This window comes from Geotrypetes seraphini, chromosome 14, assembly GCF_902459505.1.
Source record: "Geotrypetes seraphini chromosome 14, aGeoSer1.1, whole genome shotgun sequence".
Lineage (NCBI taxonomy): Eukaryota > Metazoa > Chordata > Amphibia > Gymnophiona > Dermophiidae > Geotrypetes > Geotrypetes seraphini.
Genome location: NC_047097.1, coordinates 56,416,201 through 56,440,089, shown reverse-complemented (window position 1 = coordinate 56,440,089; position 23,889 = coordinate 56,416,201). Strand labels below are relative to the sequence as shown.

Here is a 23,889-nt window from a genome sequence, read left to right as displayed (position 1 = left end):
TCATATCAAGTTCATTTTATGTGTTCATCATCGGTCTTGGTAAGATGTCATGCATTTATTAATTTTAATTATTTTTACAGGCTCAAAAAGTGATCATGTGCTTATAGTGCTGTAAAGGAAAGGCACTTATCTTTATGTCTTTCCTTATAAGCACATGATCACTTTTTGAGCCTGTAAAAATAATTAAAAATTAATAAATGTACATCATCTTACCAAGACCGATGATGAACACATCGCCCCTGTACGGGTACGAAAAATCAATAAGTAGTGCCTTGGGTGTTTGAGGTCTGGTAATAAAATCAACTTGATATGAGTTTGTCAACAGTAAAATAACATGTTTTTAACAGACGCCCACACTGATACCTTCCTTCCAAAGGCTAATATTTACTAACCCCTCCCTCCGTTTTTTTGTGTTTTTTTTTTTTTTTTACAAAGGCACAGTAGTGGCTGCCATGCAGCAAATGCTCTGATACCGGCTGAAAATGGAAGCAACAAGTGAGGGGATGAATTTGCAAAGGACACACAATTATTCGAAGTTGTTAAATTGTGTACAAACTGTGAAAAATTTCAGGAGGCCGGGACATCCAACTGGCAGAAGTGCAAATCACATTGGAAACAATTACCCAAATTAATTATAGCTCCATAATGCTTGGTTCCACATTAGGAGTCACTAGTGGCATAGTAAGGGAGGGGGGCGGTCCACCCCGGGTGCCATCTTGGTGGTGGGGGCGCCATTTTGGTGGGGGCGCTAGCCCCTGTCCTCCTCTCCGTCCCCGCTCCTTCCCGAACCCCTGCCATGCACATGTAGCTCTTTAATTTTCCTGGCACGAGCAGTATCACAAACTTGCCTGTGTTGGTGTCAGCTCTCTCATGTCACTTCCGAGTTCCGCGCCTACGAAGTGACATCAGAGGGAGAGCCGACACGATATGGGCAGCAAGTTATTTGAACTTTTTCTAGTGCTGCTATATCTTTCTTGAGATAAGGAGACCAGAAATGAACACAATACTCCAGCTGAGGTCGCACCATGGAGCATTGTACAGAGGCATTATAACATTCTTAGTCTTGCTAGTCATCCCTTTTTTTAATAATTCCTAGCATCTTGTTTGCTTTTTTGGCTGTCGCCACACATTTGGGTGAAAGGCTCTTCCTCTGACTTCACTTCCTGGACCTACGTCTAGGAAATGACATCAGAGGAAGAGCCAGTGCTGGCATGAACAGCAGGTTGGTGTTGCTGCTCACACCGTCGGACCCCTTTAAAATACGGTTTTTCTTCAGCGTGATTAGGTCCTGTGCTCTGTTGTCTGCGCTCGCTTGTCGGCGCACGCTTTTGACTATGAACCGGGAAAATGACTCTTCACCTGGCCCTAGTACAAAAGGAAATGATAGAATGATCACTTGGCAACAGTGATCCTTAGAGGGAGGACATTAAAGAACATGAATGCAGATGCATTTAACTTTTAAAAATAGGAATTGTGATAAAATGAGGAAGTAGAATGAAACTAAAAGGAACTGTTGCATAAGTTACATTTTGCATATTTATTTTTATATTCCTATTTATGACATATCTTTATATACTGCCCTTCATTAGCAACATTAGAATGGTTTACAATCAACTATCACCATTCAAAGAAATCAGAATAAGGAGAAGATTGGAAGTTTTATCAGGGATCAGGGACCAACACGAGAGACACTCATTCTCCACAAACCTTTGTCAAATAATAATTGAGACCCACTTTAAATCTGTTAAGGAAGGACTTACTGGGGGATGCACAAAACTTTTTGTCCAGTTTAGCGATCGATCGGTTCAGATTCCCCAATGCACAAAACTGCCCACTGTGTGTTTTCTGATCCGATCCGACCCATGCGAGAGATTAGAGAAACTGGGCCTCTTCTTCCTTGAAAAATGAGAGGGGACATGATCGAGACATTCAAGATAATGAAGGGAATAGACTTGGTAGATAAAGACAGGTTGTTCACCCTCTCCAAGGTAGGGAGAACGAGAGGGCACTCTCTAAAGTTGAAAGGGGATAGATTCTGTACAAACGTAAGGAAGTTCTTCTTCACCCAGAGAGTGGTGGAAAATTGGAATGCTTGAATCCCTGGAGGGAAAACACCCTCCAGGGATTCAAGACAAAGTTAGACAAGTTCCTGCTGAACTGGAACGTACGCAGGTAGGGCTGGTCTCAGTTAGGGCAACAACATTGACATACCCAGCAGGCCAGCTCTAGTAGGTCGTGGATCAAATATGATTACACTGTGGGCCAGGTTTAGCTCGTGGGCCTTAGTTTGACACCCCTGGTCTATAGGGAGGTATTGTAAAAATCTTTCTGGTAGAAAACTGTATAATCGTCTTGTTGCCCATTTGCTCTATACAAGGTAACTGTGTTACCAACAGGTCTGCCTTTTTTTTCCCCCATTTTTTTTCAATGGCACAGATATATTGCGTATATTACACACACAAAATATCTATCCCATAAAGAAAAAAATGAGGTCTCCCCCGACAAACGCACCCCCCCAAACCCTGCTAAAAATGGCAGGAGGGATGCCCACTCCCTCCTGCCACAAAGGTGCGCCCCCCTCCCTGAAAAAAATGGCAGGAAGGATGCCAACTCCCCCTCCAGACCCCCCTGCCCTGTACTTTAAAAGTTGGGAGCAGGTGGTACTGAAAACATCTCCTGCTCCTCCTCCCTCCTGCCATTTTTCTGTGGGTCGGGAGATGGAGTGGACGGTGGCTTGGGGTGTCAGTGCTCAGGGTGGCTCAGGGTGCTGGGGGAGGGGCTTGGGGTGCCTGGAGTTGCCGGGGAGGGGGGGCTTTTTTTTAAAAAAATAGGACAGGTTGTGCGTGTTTAACTCATGCACAACATCTGTTCCAGTAAAAAAATACAGAAGCCCTAACAGCAATGACAGAAGGCTGCTTCCCCTGTTACTACTGTTAGGGCTCTGCACATGTGTCAATTGCTGTTAGAGAATCGGCCGGAGAATCAGCCAACAGCGATCAAGTTGCTATTTTTTGTGCATCTAGTTTGAGATTTGCTGCTCGCGCCAGGAACATTACAGAGGTATGAGAAAAGGGAAGCAGTGTGCATGCATGATGGGGGGGGGGGGGAGGGATCAGGGAGGAGTATGCCTGTGCCCTCACCAAGATGGCGCCCGGAGCCTAAAAGTTAGGTGTGATGATGTGGTGTTTATAGAATCAGGCCCTTTCTTTCTCCATTTGCTTTTTGTCCCAGTTTCTCTCCTGTTTTTCTCTATTTTTCCCTAATATTCTTACAAGGTCTCCTGTCCAGTCTTCTCACTCCATGTCCACCACCCATCTTCCCTTTACATCCCTTATCTGGCCTATCCTCTGTGTTCCTCTTTATATCCTCTTCACATGTTTCTCATCTCAGTATCTCTATCCCCCTATGTCCAACTTTGCACCTCTGTGTCCCTGTCCCTCTCCCTAGGCTCTCTCCATGTTATGTCTCATACTCTTTTTCTTCCCCTCCTAAGGCACCCCCCACTTTGCAGCCAGCATCTCTCCCTCCCCCCACTGTGGTGTGGCATCTCTCTCCTTTCCTTCCCTCCATCCTTCCCCATAGTCTAGCATCTCTCTCCCACCCCCCCACCTTTTTTGAAAACTGGCCCATGGAAGCTCTTGATACTAGAAGTACTGTATATGTCCCATTGCACAATCTGTTCTGGGGATCATGAGTCCAGTTGGTGATGCTGGTGCTCTTAGACTGCCAACATTTTACATATGCACAGTTGACTCAATTCTATTGCAACTTCTGTAGGAACTTGTGGGAAAGTCAATGCTGATGAAAAGAGGAAATGGAATCGGCAAAAAATGAAAACAAAAATATCTCGGTTTCATTCACTTAATCATACGGATTATGAAAGAGCCTGTTCGCGTTGGTTCACAGTGAGGGAAGGGGGTTACCACTGTTCATCCAGTAACGCCTAGTAACAGTAGATAATTAAAATCTGAACAATAGGAATGGACTACCAGTGGACATCTAAAATATACAGTATTACCCATGCCACAAATACAGAGCAACTTAGCAATATACCAGGCAATATTCAGTCTATGGCAATCAGCAGCCTCTTCACCAATGATATTGAAACGTTTTGACAAGCAGCCAAACAAGCCTGTCCCAGATGCAGTTCTTCTAAAATCAAAGCCAGATGTTTACAGTTGGATACTAAAAACAGAAAACAATGTAACCAGGGTTAAAAAGACGGATTTGCGGGAGTCGTGGTTGGCAGCCCAGTAGTGAAGCCAATGCTGGAGGGACTTCTACTGTCTGGATCCAGTAGGTGGCAAGATGGATTGGGATAGGCTGGAGTTAGCTTAGTCAGTGACTCCAGTGTTGGGGCAGTCTGGCTGATGCCTGGTGGACTTCTACAGCCTGAATCCTCAAGAAGGCACATTTTAACCACTTTCATATAGTTGGAATACAGGTCTTGGCTATCTCCCTACATGGGAGGGGTCTTAGGAGCCTTAGACAATCAGGGCCTAAGGCTCCTGCCTGTGTCCCAGCGCCTATGGCCCCTCCCCTGGAATAGGGGCCTTAGGTGTCTGAGCCAATCAGGGTCTTAGGCCCCTCCCAGTATATACCAGGATGCACCAGGAAGGGGAAGACCTGCCATTTTGGAGAGGTGGGCCTTCTGGCAGGAAGAACTGGACATCCCTCCGGCTCTCTTCTTCCATATAAGGTATGGGGAGGAGCAGGGGTGTGTGATGGGAGCCGAGTGGCAGAGGCAGCAGAGAGTGAGAATCTCTCCTGCCTCTCTTTTTTTTTCGGGGGGAGGCCATCGTTGGAGGGTGGCCATGATTGGGAAGGCCAGCACAAATACAATACCTGTTCCCATTAAAAAAATAAAATCTTCCTACCCCAAACAGCTGAGCAGCAGGAGGCTGCTTCAGGGTTTCCCCTGCAGCTCAGCTGTTCGGACTTCCATTACCGGCTCTACACATGAGTCAAAGTCAGTTTTCCAATGACTGGTGAAGTGGGATTACGGCAGACTTCCACAAAACTAATTTGCATTCAAAGTCATTGGAAAATCGATCAGTTTTCAAATCGGACAATGAATCAGCCCACAGCGACCCACTCGGCTTGAGCGACCATTTTTAATGCATCCGGGCCTTTGTGACTAGCACATAACTTAAAGAGAGGATCACCTACGCACTTTACTGAATAAGCTAATGACCTGCTAATTAGTGTTATTGATCAATTATTGGTTATAATTGGTGCTAATCGGCAGCAATTAGCAATTGCATACATTTTTAAATGGTCCAAGAATGGCTCTTACCAGCACTTGTGTAGAATCCATAAAAGAATAACAATAAATATTTATGTGCTATCTGAAATCAATAGTCATCTAATAAAAGCTTATCTGAACAACTCTGAGTAAACTTTCTGACACCACTAAAAGCGTGTCTTTGTTTTCGTAATACAGCATTACCTAACCATCTTTAACCCATCAGATATGACTGCACAGAAAGTCCTTGCCTGTTACGGTCCAGCAAAGCAGTCAGAAATAGCCCCCTTAGCAATTAATTTCCACTAACAGTGTTGCTTAACCAAAAATGCTAATCAGATATGCCATATGTTAAGGGTGGGGTTATCTATAAAGAATTTCCAGCTTTGCTATTTGTGAGTCACAAGAACTCCTCTCTGCATTTGCTATCAGGGAAAACAAAGACACATTATCAAGTGAACAACCAGTATGTTCTCTTCATGGCTGGTTTTAAGAAAGGTTTGGACAAGTTCCTGGAGAAAAAGTCCACAGTCTGTTATTGAGAAAGACATGGGGGAAGCCACTGCTTGCCCTGGATCGGTAGCGTTGAATGTTGCTACATCTTAGGGTTCTAGAATCTTGACATTCTCTGGGATTCCGGAATCTTGCTTACTCTGAGATAATGGAATGTTGCTACACCTTGGGTTTTGGCCAGGTACTAGTGACCTGCATTGGCCACCATGAGAATGAGCTACTGGGCTTGGTGGACTATTGGTCTGACCCAGTAAGGCTATTCTTATGGCCACATTCCAGGTTCAGACTGCTGAGAAAAGGGTTTATTTGCAGACAGTGGTGTAGTAAGGGTAGAAGGCGCCTGGGGCAGTGGCGCTGCTATCCCCCCTGCACCCCCGTGCTCTCCTCTCTTTGCCCCCTACTCCTTCCAGCCTCCTGCTCTTTCCTGCCCCCCATTCCACACTTGCGCTTTCCCTCCCCCCCCGTACCTCTTAATCTTCACCAGCCTGAGTGGCTTCTGCAAGCATGCTCCTCACGCCAGTGTTGGATTCCCTCTGACATCACTTCCTGGCCCCATGACCCGGAAGTGATTCAGAGGGGAACTAGTCTGGTGCGAGCAACAGGCAGAAGCTGCTCGCGCTAGCGAAGATAATATAGAGGTGGGGGGAGGATGTGGTGTGAGGGTGGCATGGTATGGCGGGGCAGAGTGGAGAGGTGCCAGCGCCCCCACCGACTTGGTGCCCGGGGCAGTTGGCACCCCACGCACTCACCTTACTACTGTTTGCAGAAGGGTCAGTTAGAGTCTGTGGCCATCTGTCTCTCCAGGACTGGTTCAAAATCTTTTCTTGCTTGGCGTCTGTAATTGTGTTAGCTGGCAGGGAGCACCTGGGGCTGATTGACAGACGCAGCACCTGGAGCTCTGAACACTGGCAACTGGAGTGGAGCAAAAATAAAACCTAGAAAGTTTCTGAGATGTTACCAAGGCAGCGATGACACACAGCTGTGACAGCAAAAGGCAGAGGGCAAACACACTTTATACGAAAGCAAGCATTGTGTGTCTCTCCGTGGGCTGCTTTCTGTGACCAGTGCTTTGCTTGTGATATCAGCTGCCAGCTCCTCTTCTTATATGACAAAGAACCACCCCACCCACAAAAAGTTTCTTGATGATTTTAATATGGTCCCATAATCAAAGACATTGACATTTATTCTACCCCTGATTTTCTTTTTCACTTAAATCTGATCTCAGACTGTCGTACATTAAGCTCCTCCTACCATCTGCACATATTCCCCTTATTCTATAAAAAGTGCTGAAAATTGTGTGCACAAATTTGGGTGCATACCCAACCAATTTGCATGTGCAATTTTGAATAACAAGCTAATTAGCATCAATAATAATTTAGCAAGCAGGAGAGGTGGAGAGAATAGCTGGCCACCTCAGGCCACCTTTGAAGTCCTCTCCCCCCAAAAAATGGGCTTCTGGATACACTTCTGCTTGCATCTAAATTTAGGCCTAAATGTGTTAAAAGGCTCTAAAATGGTGACTGTGTAAGTTGATTCTTGTCTTTAGTATCTGTCCAGTCTCCTCAATATAACACCCTTCTTCACAATTTCAGTATTGAGTAATGTATACAGTACAACTTTTCAGGAAGATGAGATCGTCCTGTGCATATATGCTAGTATTCTAAACACTTACATGTGCAACATGTCCACAAATGATAGGATTTCACGTCCCTGACTGCAGGGTTTAGATCAATTCTGTCACGTGTTGTAGATCTTTTCCCTATTGCAGTTTACCACAGTGGGGTAAAACCAGGACTGGCTAAGCCTTTCTTGAAAATCTAGAGTCAGCTGGCAAACCTTGATCCTCATGCTGTGTCCCATCGACTTGGAAATGTAAAAGAGGAAAATGCTTGGCCAACTCCCCATGTTACACCTCTGAAGATGCTGATTACACGGAATGTGTTTCTTTCACAGAAAGATGAAAGCTGATAGCTGTGGTTAATTCCTTGGTAGCTGCTGCCGTCTTTCTCTGTGGAGGCACCTGATTTATGCAGGGGTGAGGTGATTGGCTGAAAATAAGGGCATGATGCAGGAGCAAAGGGCGGTTTGCCTGGTTCTGGTACTGCAAGATGTTATGTTGAGGTGAGGTTTACTGTGGTAAACCAGACTAGACTGCTTTGGGAACCCCATTCATTTAACTCCTTGACACTGATGGATTTCCACCACCTTGATTATGTTAGATTTTTTTTAAACCCCTCCTTTCTTCTGCTTTTATTAATTGAGAAAAATGAAATCTATAAAACTTTAATGGTAGCTTTATCTTATGATATACGGCTATATATTTTACAGAATGTTATTGATATGAGTATCTACAGCAAGCATGTCAAACTCGTGGTCTGCGGGCTGCGTGTGGCCCACAACAAACATCTTTGCGGCCCAGCCAATGTAATCCAATAAGTCATAACTAGAGTCGCGAAATTTCTCCCATAATCCATCGGCGCCAAGCAGTCGCCTATCTAAGCCAATCGAAAACAATGATACAACATACAAGTATAACCAGTTGCTTATTCTTATTAAGTACTACGACGCAGACGCCTTTGGTACCCGAGACAAGTTTGCTCCTCTAGTCATAACGCACCATTTCACCCCACTAATACTAGCAGTGAATCAGACGATAATAATACCTACCACACCATTAGTCTTGTATTGACTTGCTTGGTGCGCCTAACAAGAAATAAGTCTCCTATCAGATCCAGAATTACCAACATTCACCTTGGGTCAGTTTTAAAAGTAGTCATTGCAGACAAGATTTCCCCCGAAATAGGAAAAATAAAGAGAAGAGAAGAGAAGAGCAGAGAAGAGATGCCAAGTGTCAGGAAGAAAACACTAATTTATCATTGCTCCTGTTCTTTTTTATACTGTACTTTTTGAAATAAACCTAAGTTTCTATGAAAAATGATATTTTTGCGGCCCACATAAACTTAAACCTTATTTATTTGGCCCGTGTCAGCCTTTGAGTTTGACATGCTTGATCTACAGCATAAAAGTTGCAGAAAAGCACAATGCAAAATCAGTCACCACACTATGAAAAGTAGAAAGCAAAAGATTCATCAGTAGCAGTGCAAAAAAAAAAAAAAAAGAACCAGTTTTTTTCAACATCTTCCAATGTGTTAAAGTTAGAAAAGGAGAATGAAGAGATGGGGATGAGGAAGCCAAAACTAGACTAAAGTCTACTGATACCAGGGAGGTCTCTTGCTGTGAGTGACAGCTCCATCTGAGTCTCTGCAAATGACTCTCTTTAGGAAACATGTCTGGTATGCCGGGGCCTAAGCCCTTGCAACTTTGATCTCAAAGAAACTTCCTAGCACAAGACTTTCTCCACGAACCCCACAAAGCAGAGGGTGTCTCTGCCTGGCACAGGGTTGCTCCTCAGTTCAACATGTGCCCTGCAGCCCAGGATGAACCCGGTCCTAAGAGCTGTACCCTTTCCTGTTTTCTGTCTGTATTTGTCTGGTTACCCAGCAGAGTTCTGGAAAACATGAAGTACGCTTGCTCCTGTTTTCTGGTATCTATAAATAGCCCTGGGCAGTGCCGTGCTCTAGGTGATTGACAGCTGTTGCTTCTCACACTCGAGTCTGGAGGCCAGTCTGCAGGACCTGGAAGGAGAATGGTGAGTGAGAATAGTAAAACAAGGGACCCCCGTTATCTTGTATCCCCACTAGTAGCTGTTGAGGAGCATGGCACTGCCAGCCTCAGTAGCTGCTGATGTCTGAGGGCTTGAGTTGAAACTGGGACCCTAAGCCAGTGTTAGACAAGGCTTAGCCGAGTGTGGGCTGGATAGGCTGCTCCTTCTGTGCCTCTAAATTTATCCTGCAGGCATAGTGGTGAGAGAGCTCCAACACAAGAGTGAAATATTTCTGCCATGTATTTTCCCCTGAGCTGCGGTATCTGTGTCTGACAAGCCCACGACATACATAGATTAACAATCAATCTACTTTTTTGTTCCTACTGTGATCCTGCTCTTCATGTAACAACTTCTGTATTCTCCTTTTTCTGTTCCCAGCTGGTATAGAAGATCAGAAGGAAAGTTTTCACAGGTGGTTTGTCGGAAGTGGATTTTTAAAAAATTATTATTGGTGGGACTTATCCGAGAAATATTCTTTTGTTGTCTTTGTGGTGAGCTGGACAAAGCTTACTCTTCTCTCTGTCTTTTTTTGGGGGGGAAGAGGACGTAGTCATTTTTGAGGAGACTTTGCAGAATCTCTGCCCCTCCTTTCTTCCTTGTCAGGGCTTCGACGGTCAGCTACAGAAGAAAATGGAATCCAGAAGACTTCGGAGCCACTCGGCCTCAGGGAATGGCCAATACTACATTTTCAATAGCCGCTTCCTTAATGGCAGCAGCAATGAGAGCGACAGCGGGTTGGAAGAGGAGGATGGACCCGAATTCTTCACCAGGCCTGACAGTCGCAATTATTTGCTGAATGTGAGGCCTGAGAATAGGTAAGAGCTTTTCTGCTCCAATTGTTGTGTTAGTGATGAGCATAATGGAAGCTAAACCCACCAAAGTATCTTAATTTCCCATTACAATCTAAAGATTTGCTTTTTAGAGGCCTATTTGATACATGTTTTTGAAATGATGCTTTTTGATTTAAATATGTTTTGATAAGCATTCTTGAACACTTTTGAGTTCAATCGAAAGTAGAATATCCTGGTTCAATTTATTAGTTATGTAATTAAATAGTCACCACTCCCGCAGAGTGGTAAGAATAAATGCTCTGCTCTCAGAGGTAAATGTATTTTTATTTGTTAAGTACTTCACATTATCTTTTTTATTTTATTTTATTTGATTATTTGATATACCGGTTTACACACAGATTTTAAAGTAGTTTACAATAGTAAAAAAAACCCCAAACATGATTCAGTACACAAATAAAACAACCGAGATTAAATCCAACCCACTAATTATTCCTTAAGAAAACAAACTCTGAAAGGGATCGAGACATTGTAGTTCCTGTTCCTGCTTTCTGTTCTTCTGTTCATTGTTGTGTTGCCAACCGCCTACATCTGCAAGTAGTAAGTTTTAACTGTAAACTATAGAAGTATTTTGAAACATCCAAATTTTCAGTGCTTTTCAAAAACTTTTAGTAGCCACTTTGGCTACTAACCACGTCGGAAAGATTTCCGTAGAGAAAAAAGTCGAAGGACCAAGGGACATTAGTTATCAATGTGGGTTACTATTAAGACAGGTTATTTTGCCACTAACTCTTGCTATTATAGCACTGGTTCTATTTTATACAATGAGATTTAACCCCTCCCTCCTTTTTACTAAACCGCGATAGCGGTTATTAACGCAGGGAGCCGCGCTGACTGCTCTGCAACTGCTCCCATTCAGCGTGACTCCCTGCGCTAATAACCGCTATCGTGGTTTAGTAAAAGGGAGGGGGTGGTTAGTAGTAACTGGGGTTACCAGTAAAATAGCACGCCTTAAATAGCCCGTATCGATAACTTCCTCTCCAAGTTGTGTACCTAATGAAAATAGTAGTTTGATGGGAATGAAGAATTGATTGGAATTATTAACCACCTACATGAATACATCTGCCCAAGGCAGAATACAATCGTTGTGGATTAACATGAACAACTCACATCATAGTTAAAACATAACGGTAAAATAACTGGGAAAACAGCCAAGTGGCAAATTGTTCAGTAATTGGGGATTAGAGTGACGTGATATAACAGTCCTTTGTGGTCTTTCAGGGTGAAGGCGAGGTTGATTTCACAGCTGTAAAGGGCTGATTAGATAGAAACATTTAATTTTAGGGGAAAACAGGACAGTCTAATCTCACTCAAAAATAGCCATCAGCTGTCCCTTCCAGTAACGACCGCTACATTGCAATGGGGAGATTTTTCAGCAGTTCTGAATCTGATTGACTGGCTGGTTGGAATAAAAAGCAAGCGTAACTTCTGCTTGATTTCCCTGTGGGGTTGATGTTCACATCATCCGTTTTGCTGTTGAGCAGGGTGAGCTGGGCTTCATCCTACCTTCAGTATTCCTGCTTTAGGATTGGAATAGAGGTCTGCACGGGAACGTGGATCACGGGAATCCCGCAGGTCCCGTGGGGGTCCCGTGGGAATCCCCCCTATCCCACGGGACTCCCATGGAGACCTCCCTCTGGCCCACGGGACTCCCACGGGGACCCCCTCTAGCCAGCGGGACTCCCACGGGGATGGAAGGCTTTGGAAGCAGAGTTCGTCCATATAATATAATGGACACGTCAGCCTTAGTAAAAGAGGGCAGTTTATAAGTTAATTACCAGAACAGAAAACAAAAAAAGGGTTCCACCAAAGAGATTCCACAAGGAAAACAGCAGCGCAAACACAAAAGAAGCTGTGGAATTGATGATCCTGTCAGAAGTAATTGCTGCTTTTTATGGGGACGGACGGGGATGGAGGTAATTCCTTGCGGGGATGGGTGGGGACGGAGAGGATCCTGACGGGGACGGGTGGGGACGGAGAGGATCCTGACGGGGACGGGTGGGGATGGAGAGGATCCTGGCAGGGATGGGTGGGGACAGAGAGGATCCTGACTGGGATGGGTGGGGACATAGAAAAGCCTGACGGGGACGGAGAGGATCCTGGCAGGGATGGGTGGGGACGGAGAGGATCCTGGTGGGAACGGGTGGGGACGGAGAGGGTCCCTTTCGGGGACGGGTGGGGATGGAGAGGATCCTGGCAGGGATGGGTGGGGACAGAGAGGATCCTGACGGGGACGGGTGGGGACGGAGAGGATCCTGACGGAGATGGGTGGGGATGGAGAGGATCCTGGCAGGGATGGGTGGGGACGGAGAAGATCCTGGCGGGGACGGAGAGGGTCCTGGCGGGGATGGGTGGGGACAGAGAGGATCCGGGCAGGGATGGGTGGGATTTCTGTCCCCATGCAACTCTCTAGATTGGAACCGCTGAGTATCACCAATATTCCAGGCCCCTGCCTTGGTTTATTATACTTAGGGCTCCTTTTACAAAGGTGCATTAGGGCCCGCGTGCGCTAAAATGCCATATGCGCTAGCCGCTACCGCCTCCTTTTAAGCAGGTGGTAGTTTTTCGGCTAGCGCACGCTAAAAACGCTAGCACGCCTTCGTAAAAGGAGCCCTTAATTCCTTTTTATTAATGGCAGAAAGATTTTATCGACGGAAGTTTGATGTGCAGCTTTTCCTAATTCATATAACCATATAATTCTCTCTATATTTTTAGAGAGGTTTATGGCACCACTATAAACACCTTGGGGGGGAGGGGGGGGTGAAGAAGAATTTCAAAATTCCCCTGCAGAAATGCAGAGGTTATGGTCTTCATTCCACTTTGCTATCAAAACTAGGGAGCGGGAAATGCTCGTGGTAATAGTAGCAGGGGACTAGGAAGAGCTGAAGATACGATTCCTCGCTCACGATGCTAAAATATTCCTCAGCTATTGCAAGGTCAGCCTAGATTACATCTAAAATTAGCTTTACACTTATATTCCCCATTTTAGATAAGTCTTGTGAGGCTGATTTGGAAGGTGAGCAAGAGGTTTTGTAATGATGTGAGAAGGGCCAGTAATATTAGAAATGAACAAGAGCCCGTTGCGGGGTTGGAGTTTGGTTTGTGAGGCCGGTGCCTGGGAAATGAGTCTCTACGCATTCTATTCAATGCTTAATATAGGATAGGATTACTCATTCTTCCAGATATGGCCAGTCCTCACTTCCTATGCTTCTCTTCCCTCCCGATACTTTTACATGTATTTATTCATCAGAATTCTAGATTTTATTTATTTTTAAAAATGTATGAATCGCTTAAATCTAAGCGATGTACAAAAGAGATTAACGTCCATAATTTCAAACAAAAACATTGTAAAATGCAGTAAACAAATGTCAGTTCCCCCCCCCCCCAAAGGGCTCCTTTGACTAACGTGCACGAGCGTTTTTAGCGCACGCTAAACCCGCGCTATGCTTCAAGAACTAACACCAGCTCAATGCTGGCGTTAAGGTCTAGCGCGCGCATTAAAGCCCTAACGCACCTTTGTAAAAGGAGCCCAAAGTTTTCTTAATACAGAATTATTCAAATCTAAAACTATTCAATCCTGAAACAAATAATAACCACAGAGATAGAGAAAGGCGTCTACAAACAATTGTGTTCTTAACAATTTCTTGAAAGACATATGATCTTTGCATAATCTCATCATACCTGGAATTGAATTCCAGAGATTCTTACCAGCAATTGAGAAAACAGATATTCTAAATTTTACATTATAACAGGTTGGGTCCGTTACCCAGGAAGTTACAGGGATATTCAATAGAGGTGCTAGTTGGGTCATAGTTACAAATACATTGTTAGAAGTTCAAGTAGGTCATCTTTGGCTTATTGTTGTCCCAGGAATTGCTTTGGACACAGTGGCATAGCAAGGGAGGCAGTCTGCCCTGGGCGCCCTCCTCCTCTCCAACCCCCTCCTCCTCCTGTTGCGCACATGCCCCTTTCCTCCCCCCATACCTTTTTAACTTTGGCACAAACAGCCACCATCTTGCTGCCCGCGTCGGTTTCGGTGCTCTCTTTGACATCACTTCCGGGACCCACACCTAGGAAGTGATGTCAGATGGAGCGCTTAAGCCAACGTGGGCAGCAAGTTGGTGGCTGCTCATGCCAAAGTTATAAAGGTACGGGGAAGGGACGCCACCGCCTTGGGAGCTGCTTACCCTCGCTATGCCACTGATTGGACAGTTTAGAAATGGGCTGTAGAATTACCATTTCAGTTACTTCTGGGTTGTCTCCCGGTCTCGGTGCAGAAATGCTTTTGAAAGTTTTCTGAACCTGAGGTAGTGGTCACGAGTTCGTAGTATAAGCGATAGTTGGTTCCAGCATTCTACTAATTGATATTGGATGGATAAAGGTAATTTGCCTTGTAGGCATCCTCCCTCCCCTAATTCCACTATCTTGGAACTCCTTGAGTCCCGACACCATCAGGTCCACCCCAAAATTTAAAATATCCTTCCCCTCGCTAAAAGGTATCCTCTCTGCGGGAAGATTAGGGAAATCTCTCTTCTTCAGAATCACAGGGGCTTTGGAACAACCTTTCTGCCCCACTACGGAATCTGGGCTCCTCCCAACTATTCCAAAAGCATCTAAAAACTAGGCTATTTACAAAAATGTAAGGCTCTCTTCCCCCCTATACTCAACCTTCAACCCCATTATGCTGCTCCTTCCTTATATTAAGCTTTTGTAAACCGTGCCGAGCTCTATAATTATGGAGAGGATGTGGTATATAAACTTAAGGTTTAGTTTAGATTAGTTTAGACTTTATATTGTTGCATGCTAGCAATTTTAAGTGGAAAAGATTTCTGGCAGAATATCTGTTGGAGGCACCCTAGAATAGGGCATTCCCTGTCAGGATCTTGAAGGCAGTGATTCCTAATTAAAACTTGATCCTTGCGGCTAGAGGCATTATTGCGGAAAAATGTCCAAATCATAAGTCTGCCCTAATTCCACCAAAACACATCCCCAGTAAGCCCCCTTGAGATTTAGATGCATTGCAGACAAACAGCACAGAAAACTGTCCACTAAAAAAATGTGTTTCAAAAATGGCAATTTGGACATTTTAGTAAACAAGATGTCCAAATGCCACTTTATGCCATATTTTTGAATGGTTTTCTCTTTTGAAAATGAGCTTCAATGTGTTTCGACACACATCAAGTTTCAAGTTTTATTAAGGTTTGTTGTACACACAATGTCAAATACTTCAATGCGTAGAACATTTTAAAAATAGGGGACAAAACAGAAGAGTTTTATACAATTAAATACACAGTATATACGTACAAATAAATAAGTGGTACAGAAGGTGAGGGAGATGAACTACAATCTTTAAAGAAAGAGAAGAAGCATTTAGGGAAAAACACATATGGTGGGTAACACAAAAGAAAAAAGAGATATAAAAGCAAAAATAAGCATAGAAAGAAGGAAGATAAATTTGCGACCTATGCGTAGGATGTTTTCCAGTGCCTGAAACAAAGTGGCAGTGCAGTATGTTCTAATCTGAGCCTCATTAGATAATAAATATTATAGTATTGTTTAAATGACCAAGGGAGCACTGGTTTAGAGTTTTAACCTGAAGGAATCCAACATTAATTATATCAAGGCAACTACAATTTAAGGTGGCACTAACATTCATCCCCTCTTCTACGAAACCGCGCTAGCGTATTTTAGCGCAGAGAGCCGTGCTGCTCCCGACACTCATTGAGTTCCTATGAGCGTCGGGAGCAGCGCGGGCCATTCAGCGCAGCTCTCTGCGCTAAACACCGCTAGCGCGGTTTCATAGAAGGGGGGGGGGTCAGTGAAGAAAATGCAAATTGAAACAGAAATGGGATCAAAATGGTGTTTATGTCACCTGTCACAGTAAAGCTATTTTGCAGGGCTGTGCATTTGTGCTCGGTTTGTTTGAGTGTCTAAAATTTTCAGTGTGCGAAAATTGATCATGGCTGCATATCTACATGAATTGTGTACTATTGATTTGTGCACGTCACAAACATTGTAACACACGACATGCACATTGAAAACAAATGTGAATAAATCCAGGACATCTGGAAGCAAACAGAAATCTTCGTTTCAGCGGGGCGCATCCCTACTATTTTGATTTCATCCATCCGACGGCTTCAAACTTAAATTCAAAATTGCTTCAAAAGCATTTTATTACAGTGCACAGAGAGTATTACCTTGGAAAGCACACCTGGCTGGGCATAAGTCCACATTATTTGAAGGTTTGACATGATTTAGGCCCCCTTTTATCAAATGTCTTCATCTTTCTCCTTTGATTTCCACAGTGTCCTATAAGTGCTTTCATTGGCTTGTCCTACACTCTCATGAAAAACTTTCCACAGCATTCTGGTACTGTATTTGCATTCATGCCACTCCTGAGAGTGGCATTAGCCATAGAGGAAATTGTTAGGTTTTTAAAAAAAAAATCACGAATCACTGCAGTAAAAGCTCTCTTGCTCATAGGAATTCAATGAATGTTGGAGCTTTTACCGCAGAGGTCTGCAATTTTATTTTTTTTTTAAACCCCTTAATGGCCTTAATGATGCTTGTAAAAAACACAACAGTAAATTTTGCTCTTAGTTATTGGGGTTTGTTTGTTTTTTTTAGTTCCATCTTTATTAAATTTTTAACATCTTACAAATAGTGCATTTCACAAATAAGTCGTATCATATGTAAACATACGCATACATGAGGAAGATATCTTATCTACCCATCCCTCCCTCACCCAAACCCCCCAACTTCTCACCCTTCCATTTGTCTGGCAGGTCATTCATACAATCACACAGACTGCTTAAAGGGTCCCACACCTCTACAAAGGAGGCCATATTCCCAGATCTTTCAGCTAAATAAGCTTCATGTCGATAATAGAGGCGTGCTGTTTCCCACCAAAAATGAAAGTTCAAAAGAGTAAAATAGTTCCAGGTTTTGACTATTAACTGTAATGCCACTCCAGACAATATCAGGAACGACTTATTTTTGTTTACCGTCAATAAGATTACTGAAGTAACAGCATGTTCCACATATCCAATATACATTGTACTTTATTCCAAACTTCTTGCCAGAATGTTTGAACCAGCGGGCAATAAAACAGTAGATGGTCCAGTGTACCCACCTCCTTCTTTCAACTCCAACATGCATTAGAACTGGAAGCATCCCATTTCTGTAATTTAACTGGTGTCCACAATGTTCTGTGAAGCACAAAGTAAAGAGTTTGTCGCAAAGAGGCTGAAGCCCTACATCGTATCCTTTGAGACCATATCTTCTTCCAATTCTCAGATGAAAGAGTACACTGCAGTTCTCTAGACCAAACAAATTGAAGGCCAAAAAGAGGTTTCATAAGTAAATAAGAGCATAAAAGCTTATACCAGCTAGAAGCCTCATGACCTTGAAACCCCACATTACATTTAACAGGTAAACTCCTAGTTATTGTTAATTCACAGTATTGGATCTTATTTTGCCAGGCTATTTTCGCTGCTTATAACAACTGGCAGTCCAGAGCAGCCAAGCGATTAACCCATAGTCTAATGTGCTAAAGCAATGCCTTCATGACCCGTAGAACCTCTCCATCTGCAATCCGACTGACTAACCCTCTCCCCAGCCCCTGGATATTTTACCCATAGTGGGAGACATTTATTTTAAATGCTAGCCACTGGGGGGGGGGGGGGCTTTTTACACCTGCATATTCAATGCTGGACCTTAACCTGGATTCCAGCTCTGAATATCCAGAAATGTGCAGCCACCGGGACTTCTCCACATATTGGCTGACATCCAGACCACTAGCTGGACAAGTGCCTCCCTAACGTTCCCCCCTCTCTTACAAACACATATCGTGGGTTTTAGCGCCGGCGGTAGCTGCTCCGACACTCATAGGAATTTGATGAGTGTCGGAGCAGTTACCGCCGCTGCCGGCGCTAACGCCCACGCTGTGCGTTAGTACAAGAGGGAGGTTTATTCAGAAATGTACCTGGTTAATGGACTGATATCGCTACCAACTGGATAAGTTCTGGCTCTGCCCTGACTCTGCCTCTGGACTGCTCTGGCACTATGGCCCTGATTCTATAAAAGACGCCTATGGTTGGGTGCCAAGCCGATCTAGGCACCTAACAGTCTTTTTTTAATTGGCTCAATCAATGCTGCTATTGAACGCGCCATTTAAAAACGATTAAAAAAAATTAATTTGCAGGTAGGCGCCTACACCAAGACGCCTACTGGGACCTAACAGCAAGTAGACGTAGCTAGGGGTGAATTCGGGGCAGAGTTTGGGTGTGCGTTGACTTAGGCGCTGGTAGGTGCCTGACCTAGGGCGCTCATTTAGGCCAACAAAACCCTGGCCTAAGTGACGGTGTGCCTACGGATTCAACGCCTACAGGACCTAAGAATGCTCAGGTGCCATTAGGTGTGATTCTATAAACAGCGCCTAGCGATTGATTGATAACCGCGTTGAATGGCGCCTAGGAGTTAGACACTGTCTATAGAATGAGGGCGTAACTGGATAGTGCTGGAGCAGTCAGAGTGCATTTTCGGTGGCACTCTCTGGTTCAATATCACTGAATATGTACTCTAGAGATGCTTATCAGGGTTTATTTCCCCTTCCCCCCCCCATAAACACAGGTGAAATCAGTTCATCAGACCTTTTGTGCAGCTCCTACTGCTAAAATGATGACTCTTGCTTATTTTCCATGCTTTCTGCCTAATCTTTTGTGTTTGCCATTTTTTACTTACCGTAGCGTTTCAAGCAGCCAGCTCTTGCGCTATCCATCTGCAAGGTAAACTTACGTTTTCTCCAGTTTGCTTGGTGAGATTCTGACCCTGGAGGTATGCTGGGTTTTACTTACTAACACTCCATGTTTTGATGCTAAGGTAGGCTTACAAATGAGTCCACTTTTCAGGGCAAGGTGCCTCAGTTCTGTTTTTACCCCATTGCATGCCTGGATTTGTAGTTCTGATTTTTATTTGTTTATGAGACAAAAAGGCTGAATGCTGGAGAGACATCCTTAGTCTTCAGGGCTCTGCTCCAAGAAATAGTGCATTCCTGCTTCTGAGCAGAACACTAGTTTGTGAATTAGTGAGTGCCTCTTCAGTCAGTGGTGTAGTAAGGGCAGACCACCCCAGGCGCCGAGTCGGTGGGGGTGCCAGAACCGCCCCGCCACACAATGCCCCGCTTGCTCTGTCCCTCCCCCCCCACCCTGTAGCTCCGTAGATCTTCGTTAGTGCGAGCAACTCCTCCTGCCTGTTGCTCGGGCCAGCCTGGTTCCCCTCTGAATCACTTCTGGGTCAAGGGGGCCAGGAAGTGACATCAGAGGGAAATCCAAAGCTGGTGCGAGGAGCATGCTGGAGAAAAGTCACTCGCACTGGCGAAGATTAAGAGGTACGGGGGGGGGGGAAGGGAGAGTGCGAGTATGGAGTGTGTGGCGGGGGGGGGGCACGTCACCGGGTGCCTCCTACCCTTACTACACCACTGCCTTCAGTGACCAATGGGCATCAAATGATGTACCCCTGTTTACTCCTTTCTCCTCTATATTTCTTTCTTCACTTGCATATGGAAATCTCCATGTGCTCGGTTTGTTTGCTTATGATTCAATACACATAATGAGTGTATATTCGATTTTTTTTTTTTTTTTTAAATCAATGTCTCCTTGGCTTCTTCTTAAGAGCTTGATTAATAAAAAGAAAAGAATATGAGGCAATATCTTTTTATTGAACTAATGATACATTTGGGCCCTAATTCTATAAAAGGCGCCCACAGTTAGGCACCTAACTTAACCCCCCCCACCCTTTTTACAAAACCGTAGCATGGTTTTTAATGCCAGCCGCGGCGGTAACAGCTCTGATGCTCGTAGAATTCTTAAGAACCACGCTACGGTTTTATAACAGGGTGTGCATTAATTTTTTTAACTGGCTTAATTGGTGCTGATAATTGAAAGCACACTAAAAACCAATTAAGAAATGAATTTTTTTTTAAAAAATTAGCTGGTAGGTGCCTAAGACAGTAGATACCTACAATTCCGCTGTAGGCATCTATATGGAGGCAACTCCCGACAAGTAGGCGTAATTAGGGGCAGATTTATTGGGAGTTAGGCGCTGTTATATTAGGCCAAGAAAACCCTGGCTTAATAGTTTCAAGTTTTATTTATATTTGATTAATTGCTTAATTAAAATTGTTTCTAAGCGAATTACAATATATAAAAGTGACATATAATTAAACATAATACTAAAATAAGAAAAAACATATAAGATACTATAAAACTAGCAATTTATACAATGAATACAATTTAAAAAAAAAAAAAAAGGGAGGATTTACATAGCAAATATATATAATGGGTTAATAAATTTATACAATAATGAAAAAGATATCAACATAAAAAAGAAAGAATTAGGAAAAGAAGCGTGGAAAAGAAGAAGAAAGGGAAAGAGGAAGAGCTCAAAAGTAATTTATAAGTTAAAGGCATCCTTGAATAAAAAGTATTTTAAATTCTTTTTAAAATCGCTTAAGTTATTTTCATCTCTTAACTGCAATGGTAATGAATTCCAGAGTTGCGGTGCTGATACAGAGAACATAATTCTACAAACAGCGCCTAACTATGGGGTCCTTTTGCTAAGGCGTGCTAGCCGTTCTAGCGCACCTAAGTAAAAGGACCCTTATGATTGCCATGCATGCCCACTGAATTCGGTGCCATTTAAAGAATCTGGTCCCTGTTGACTAACTGTGATGACGTCAGAAAGGGGAGTTGTTCCGAAAGCTAGCCAAAGATGGTATTCAATAAAAAGTATCACTTTATATATTGTCTCTTTTTTTTTGTTGTTGTTTTTTTATTAACCGATAAAGCAGTGTCTCGCAAATTTTGCGAAGCTGTGGCACACTAAACGTGGTGGCCGTGGCTGGAGGCCATCCCGAAGTGCGCAGATGTTGAGGCCACGATGTCACATGCAGGCATGATGCCTTCGCGTTGACGTCCATGCCGCCAGTGGGGAGGGGGGGGGGTGCTGGAAGTGAAGAGGCGCAAAGAACCTGAGAGGCGCTGGCACCGGCTGACTGCCTACAGTATGTGCTTCTTGCCGCGAGAGGTACATCTTGTAGGCAATCAGCCGACGCCTGCATCTCTCCTCCTCCCCGGCATCTCATGGCACACCTGGAATCTCTTTAAAGTGCTTTAAAGTGAACTAATATGGCAACCATATTGCTCCCTTGCAACAGAACTAAGTTGCCTTCATGATCTAGTCTTACCTATATCTGATTTTCAAATAGCTTTTCCTGAGAAAAGACAGGGAGTCCATGTATGCAGTGGAGTGAAAGTAGGGCTGGACCGGTCTGCCCTGAAAACTGGAGCCAGTTCACAACCCTTTGCTAACGTGATCATTCCCCTCCCCAACATCAAGGGCACTATACTTGGTTCTATGTTTGGGATTTGTTTGTCACTTCTAAAACTGCACACTTGTTTGCCTCATTGAATGAGTAGATTTAAGATCACACGTGAAAAGTAATTCAGGGTAATGAACTATATTTTAAAGTGCACCATAAATATTCTGCCACTGCTTAATATTCATATCAAAAGACCGCTGAATTGCCACATTTTGTAAAGCTAGACTTATTGCTAGTGGTCATGGTTAATGTCTTAATCTTTCTCCTTTGATTTCCACAGTGGCCTATAAGTGCTTTCATTGGCTTGTCCTACACCCTCACGAAAAACTTTCCACAGCATTCTGGTACTGTATTTGCATTCATGCCACTCCTGAGAGTGGCATTAGCCATAGAGGAAATTGCATAGCCTCTCTCGTTGCAGGGTCTTGCAATATGATCCAGTACCAAAAAGCCATCATCCTGAATTTTAACTCAAAGCAGGACGCTCACTTCTGTCTTCATTTTCTCTCTAATACTGGACGTAGTTGCTCACTTGAATGCTGATTTTTCTCCCCCCTGATTTTTAACTTCTCTGGAATATTGTAAGGCAAAACAGTCCACAATTATTTTCCCATTTCTATATTTTCCTATTTTTCTCTAGACATTGGAAGTATTCAAGAACACCTGATTTACCAGTTGCCTGACTTTGATTCCTTTCTTTCCTTTTGAAAAGTTATAATAGAATGTCAGGAAAATTTCATTCGAATCAACATTGTTAAGGACTTATAAGTTAAGGAGTGTAGTTGCTAACATGAGCTACTGCTGTGTTAATTTATTGTTAACTCTAGTTCTTAGTAATAGAGAATGACACGGTGACAAAATTCATCACCGTTCCCGTCCCCGCGGTTAACCGCGGGAAACCATCTTCATGTCATTCTTTAAGGAGAGAGGGAAGAATCAGAGTATGAATGGCCACAACCACTGACCCTCAAGCTTTGCTTTGAAGAATGCTGGTGTAGAAGGACTGAGGTTGAGATAGACACTAAAGAATGACAGTCTCTAGTATCCAGAGCAGATATTGTGATGTCATAATGCCTCATTCCACCAGTGCCTAAGAGCCAATCATGTCACAATGGTTTCATTATCCTTGGCTCACATAAGAATCAGAGTATGAATGGCCACAACCACTGACCCGCAAGCTTTGCTTTGTAGAATGCTGGTGTAGAAGGACAGAGGATGAAATAGACACTAGAAAATGACATGGGCTTATTTCCCGCGGTTATCCGCGGGGATGGGAACGGTGATGAATTTTGTCACCGTGTCATTCTCTACTTAGTAACTACAGGGGGAGTTCATCAAACAGCATTAGGTCTTGCAGGCTTCTTAGCATTTAGTGCGTGTTAATTTCCTTAATGTGCATTAAGGCCCTACCTTCTGTTCAAAGGTCCTAACGCTTTTTCATGAATTCCCCCCCCCCCAAAGTATCATTGCATAAAATGAGACCTATGGTAAAATAACACATATTAACAGTAGCCCACACTTCTAAGGGCCTCTTCTATTAAACTGCGCTAGCAGTTTGTAGCAGGGTGAGCCGCGCTGCTCCCGACACTTATCGAGTTCCTATGCCCAATAATGAAATTCACCTGTTATAGGTACAAGATCCTTTTTCCGAAATTCTGAAAACCGAAAAGCTCTAAAAAGTGAAATTTGATGCGAACCAGAAGTAGTCGATTTCTCTCCAATGTGACACACTCTGAAACCAATGCAGGGGCATGCGTGTCTCCTGATCTCTGTGCAATTCAGATTGGAGGGCTGTAAAGTGGAGAAGTGCAGATTCCAGGGTGGCAGTAAGAAGCAGAAAGGTCAGAGGGCTGGAAAATGTCAAAGAGAGATGCAGATTCCATAGAGAAAGATAAGTTGTTGAAGTTTTACAATGAGAGTGATGACCAGAAATGATAAATTAGGGAATCACGAGTAGATCAAGGGAGGTCATAATGCCGCTTTATAGAGCAATGGTCAGACCACACTTGGAATACTGTGTCCAACACTGGTCTCCATACCTGAAGAAGGATATAACACTGCTGGAGAGGGTGCAGAGGCGAGCGACAAAGCTAGTAAAAGGTATGGAGTACCTGAGCTACAAAGATCGCCTCAGAAAATTGGGATTATTCACCCTTGAGAAGACTGAGAGGGGATCTGATAGAGACTTTTAAATTGCTAAAAGGAATCGACAAAATGGAGCAAGCTCACTCACCAGCAG

General features: G+C 43.8%; 1 protein-coding gene and 1 long non-coding RNA gene across 4 annotated transcripts in view; one reads left to right on the top strand and one right to left on the bottom strand.

Annotated features, from left to right (window-relative positions):
* Window positions 1-9,348: 9,348 nt before the first annotated feature.
* Window positions 9,349-23,889, top strand: part of ALPK3 (alpha kinase 3) — a 103,055-nt gene continuing 88,514 nt past the window's right edge. Inside the window, exons 1-3 of one of the 3 annotated variants that reach the window (XM_033920650.1) lie at window positions 9,349-9,407; window positions 9,801-10,237; window positions 19,018-19,056. In XM_033920650.1, coding sequence (XP_033776541.1) covers window positions 10,053-10,237; window positions 19,018-19,056 — 224 coding nt within the window. In that variant the 5' untranslated portion in view covers window positions 9,349-9,407; window positions 9,801-10,052. Of the gene's footprint in view, window positions 9,408-9,616; window positions 10,238-19,017; window positions 19,057-23,889 lie in introns of those variants that run through there. The other 2 variants (XM_033920652.1, XM_033920651.1) reach the window with 2 other exon arrangements.
* Window positions 10,670-19,370, bottom strand: LOC117348465. The gene is made up of 3 exons (XR_004536995.1): window positions 19,013-19,370; window positions 17,403-17,478; window positions 10,670-10,801 (listed from the first exon to the last, which is right to left on the bottom strand). It is a non-coding gene; the product is annotated as an uncharacterized LOC117348465 (long non-coding RNA).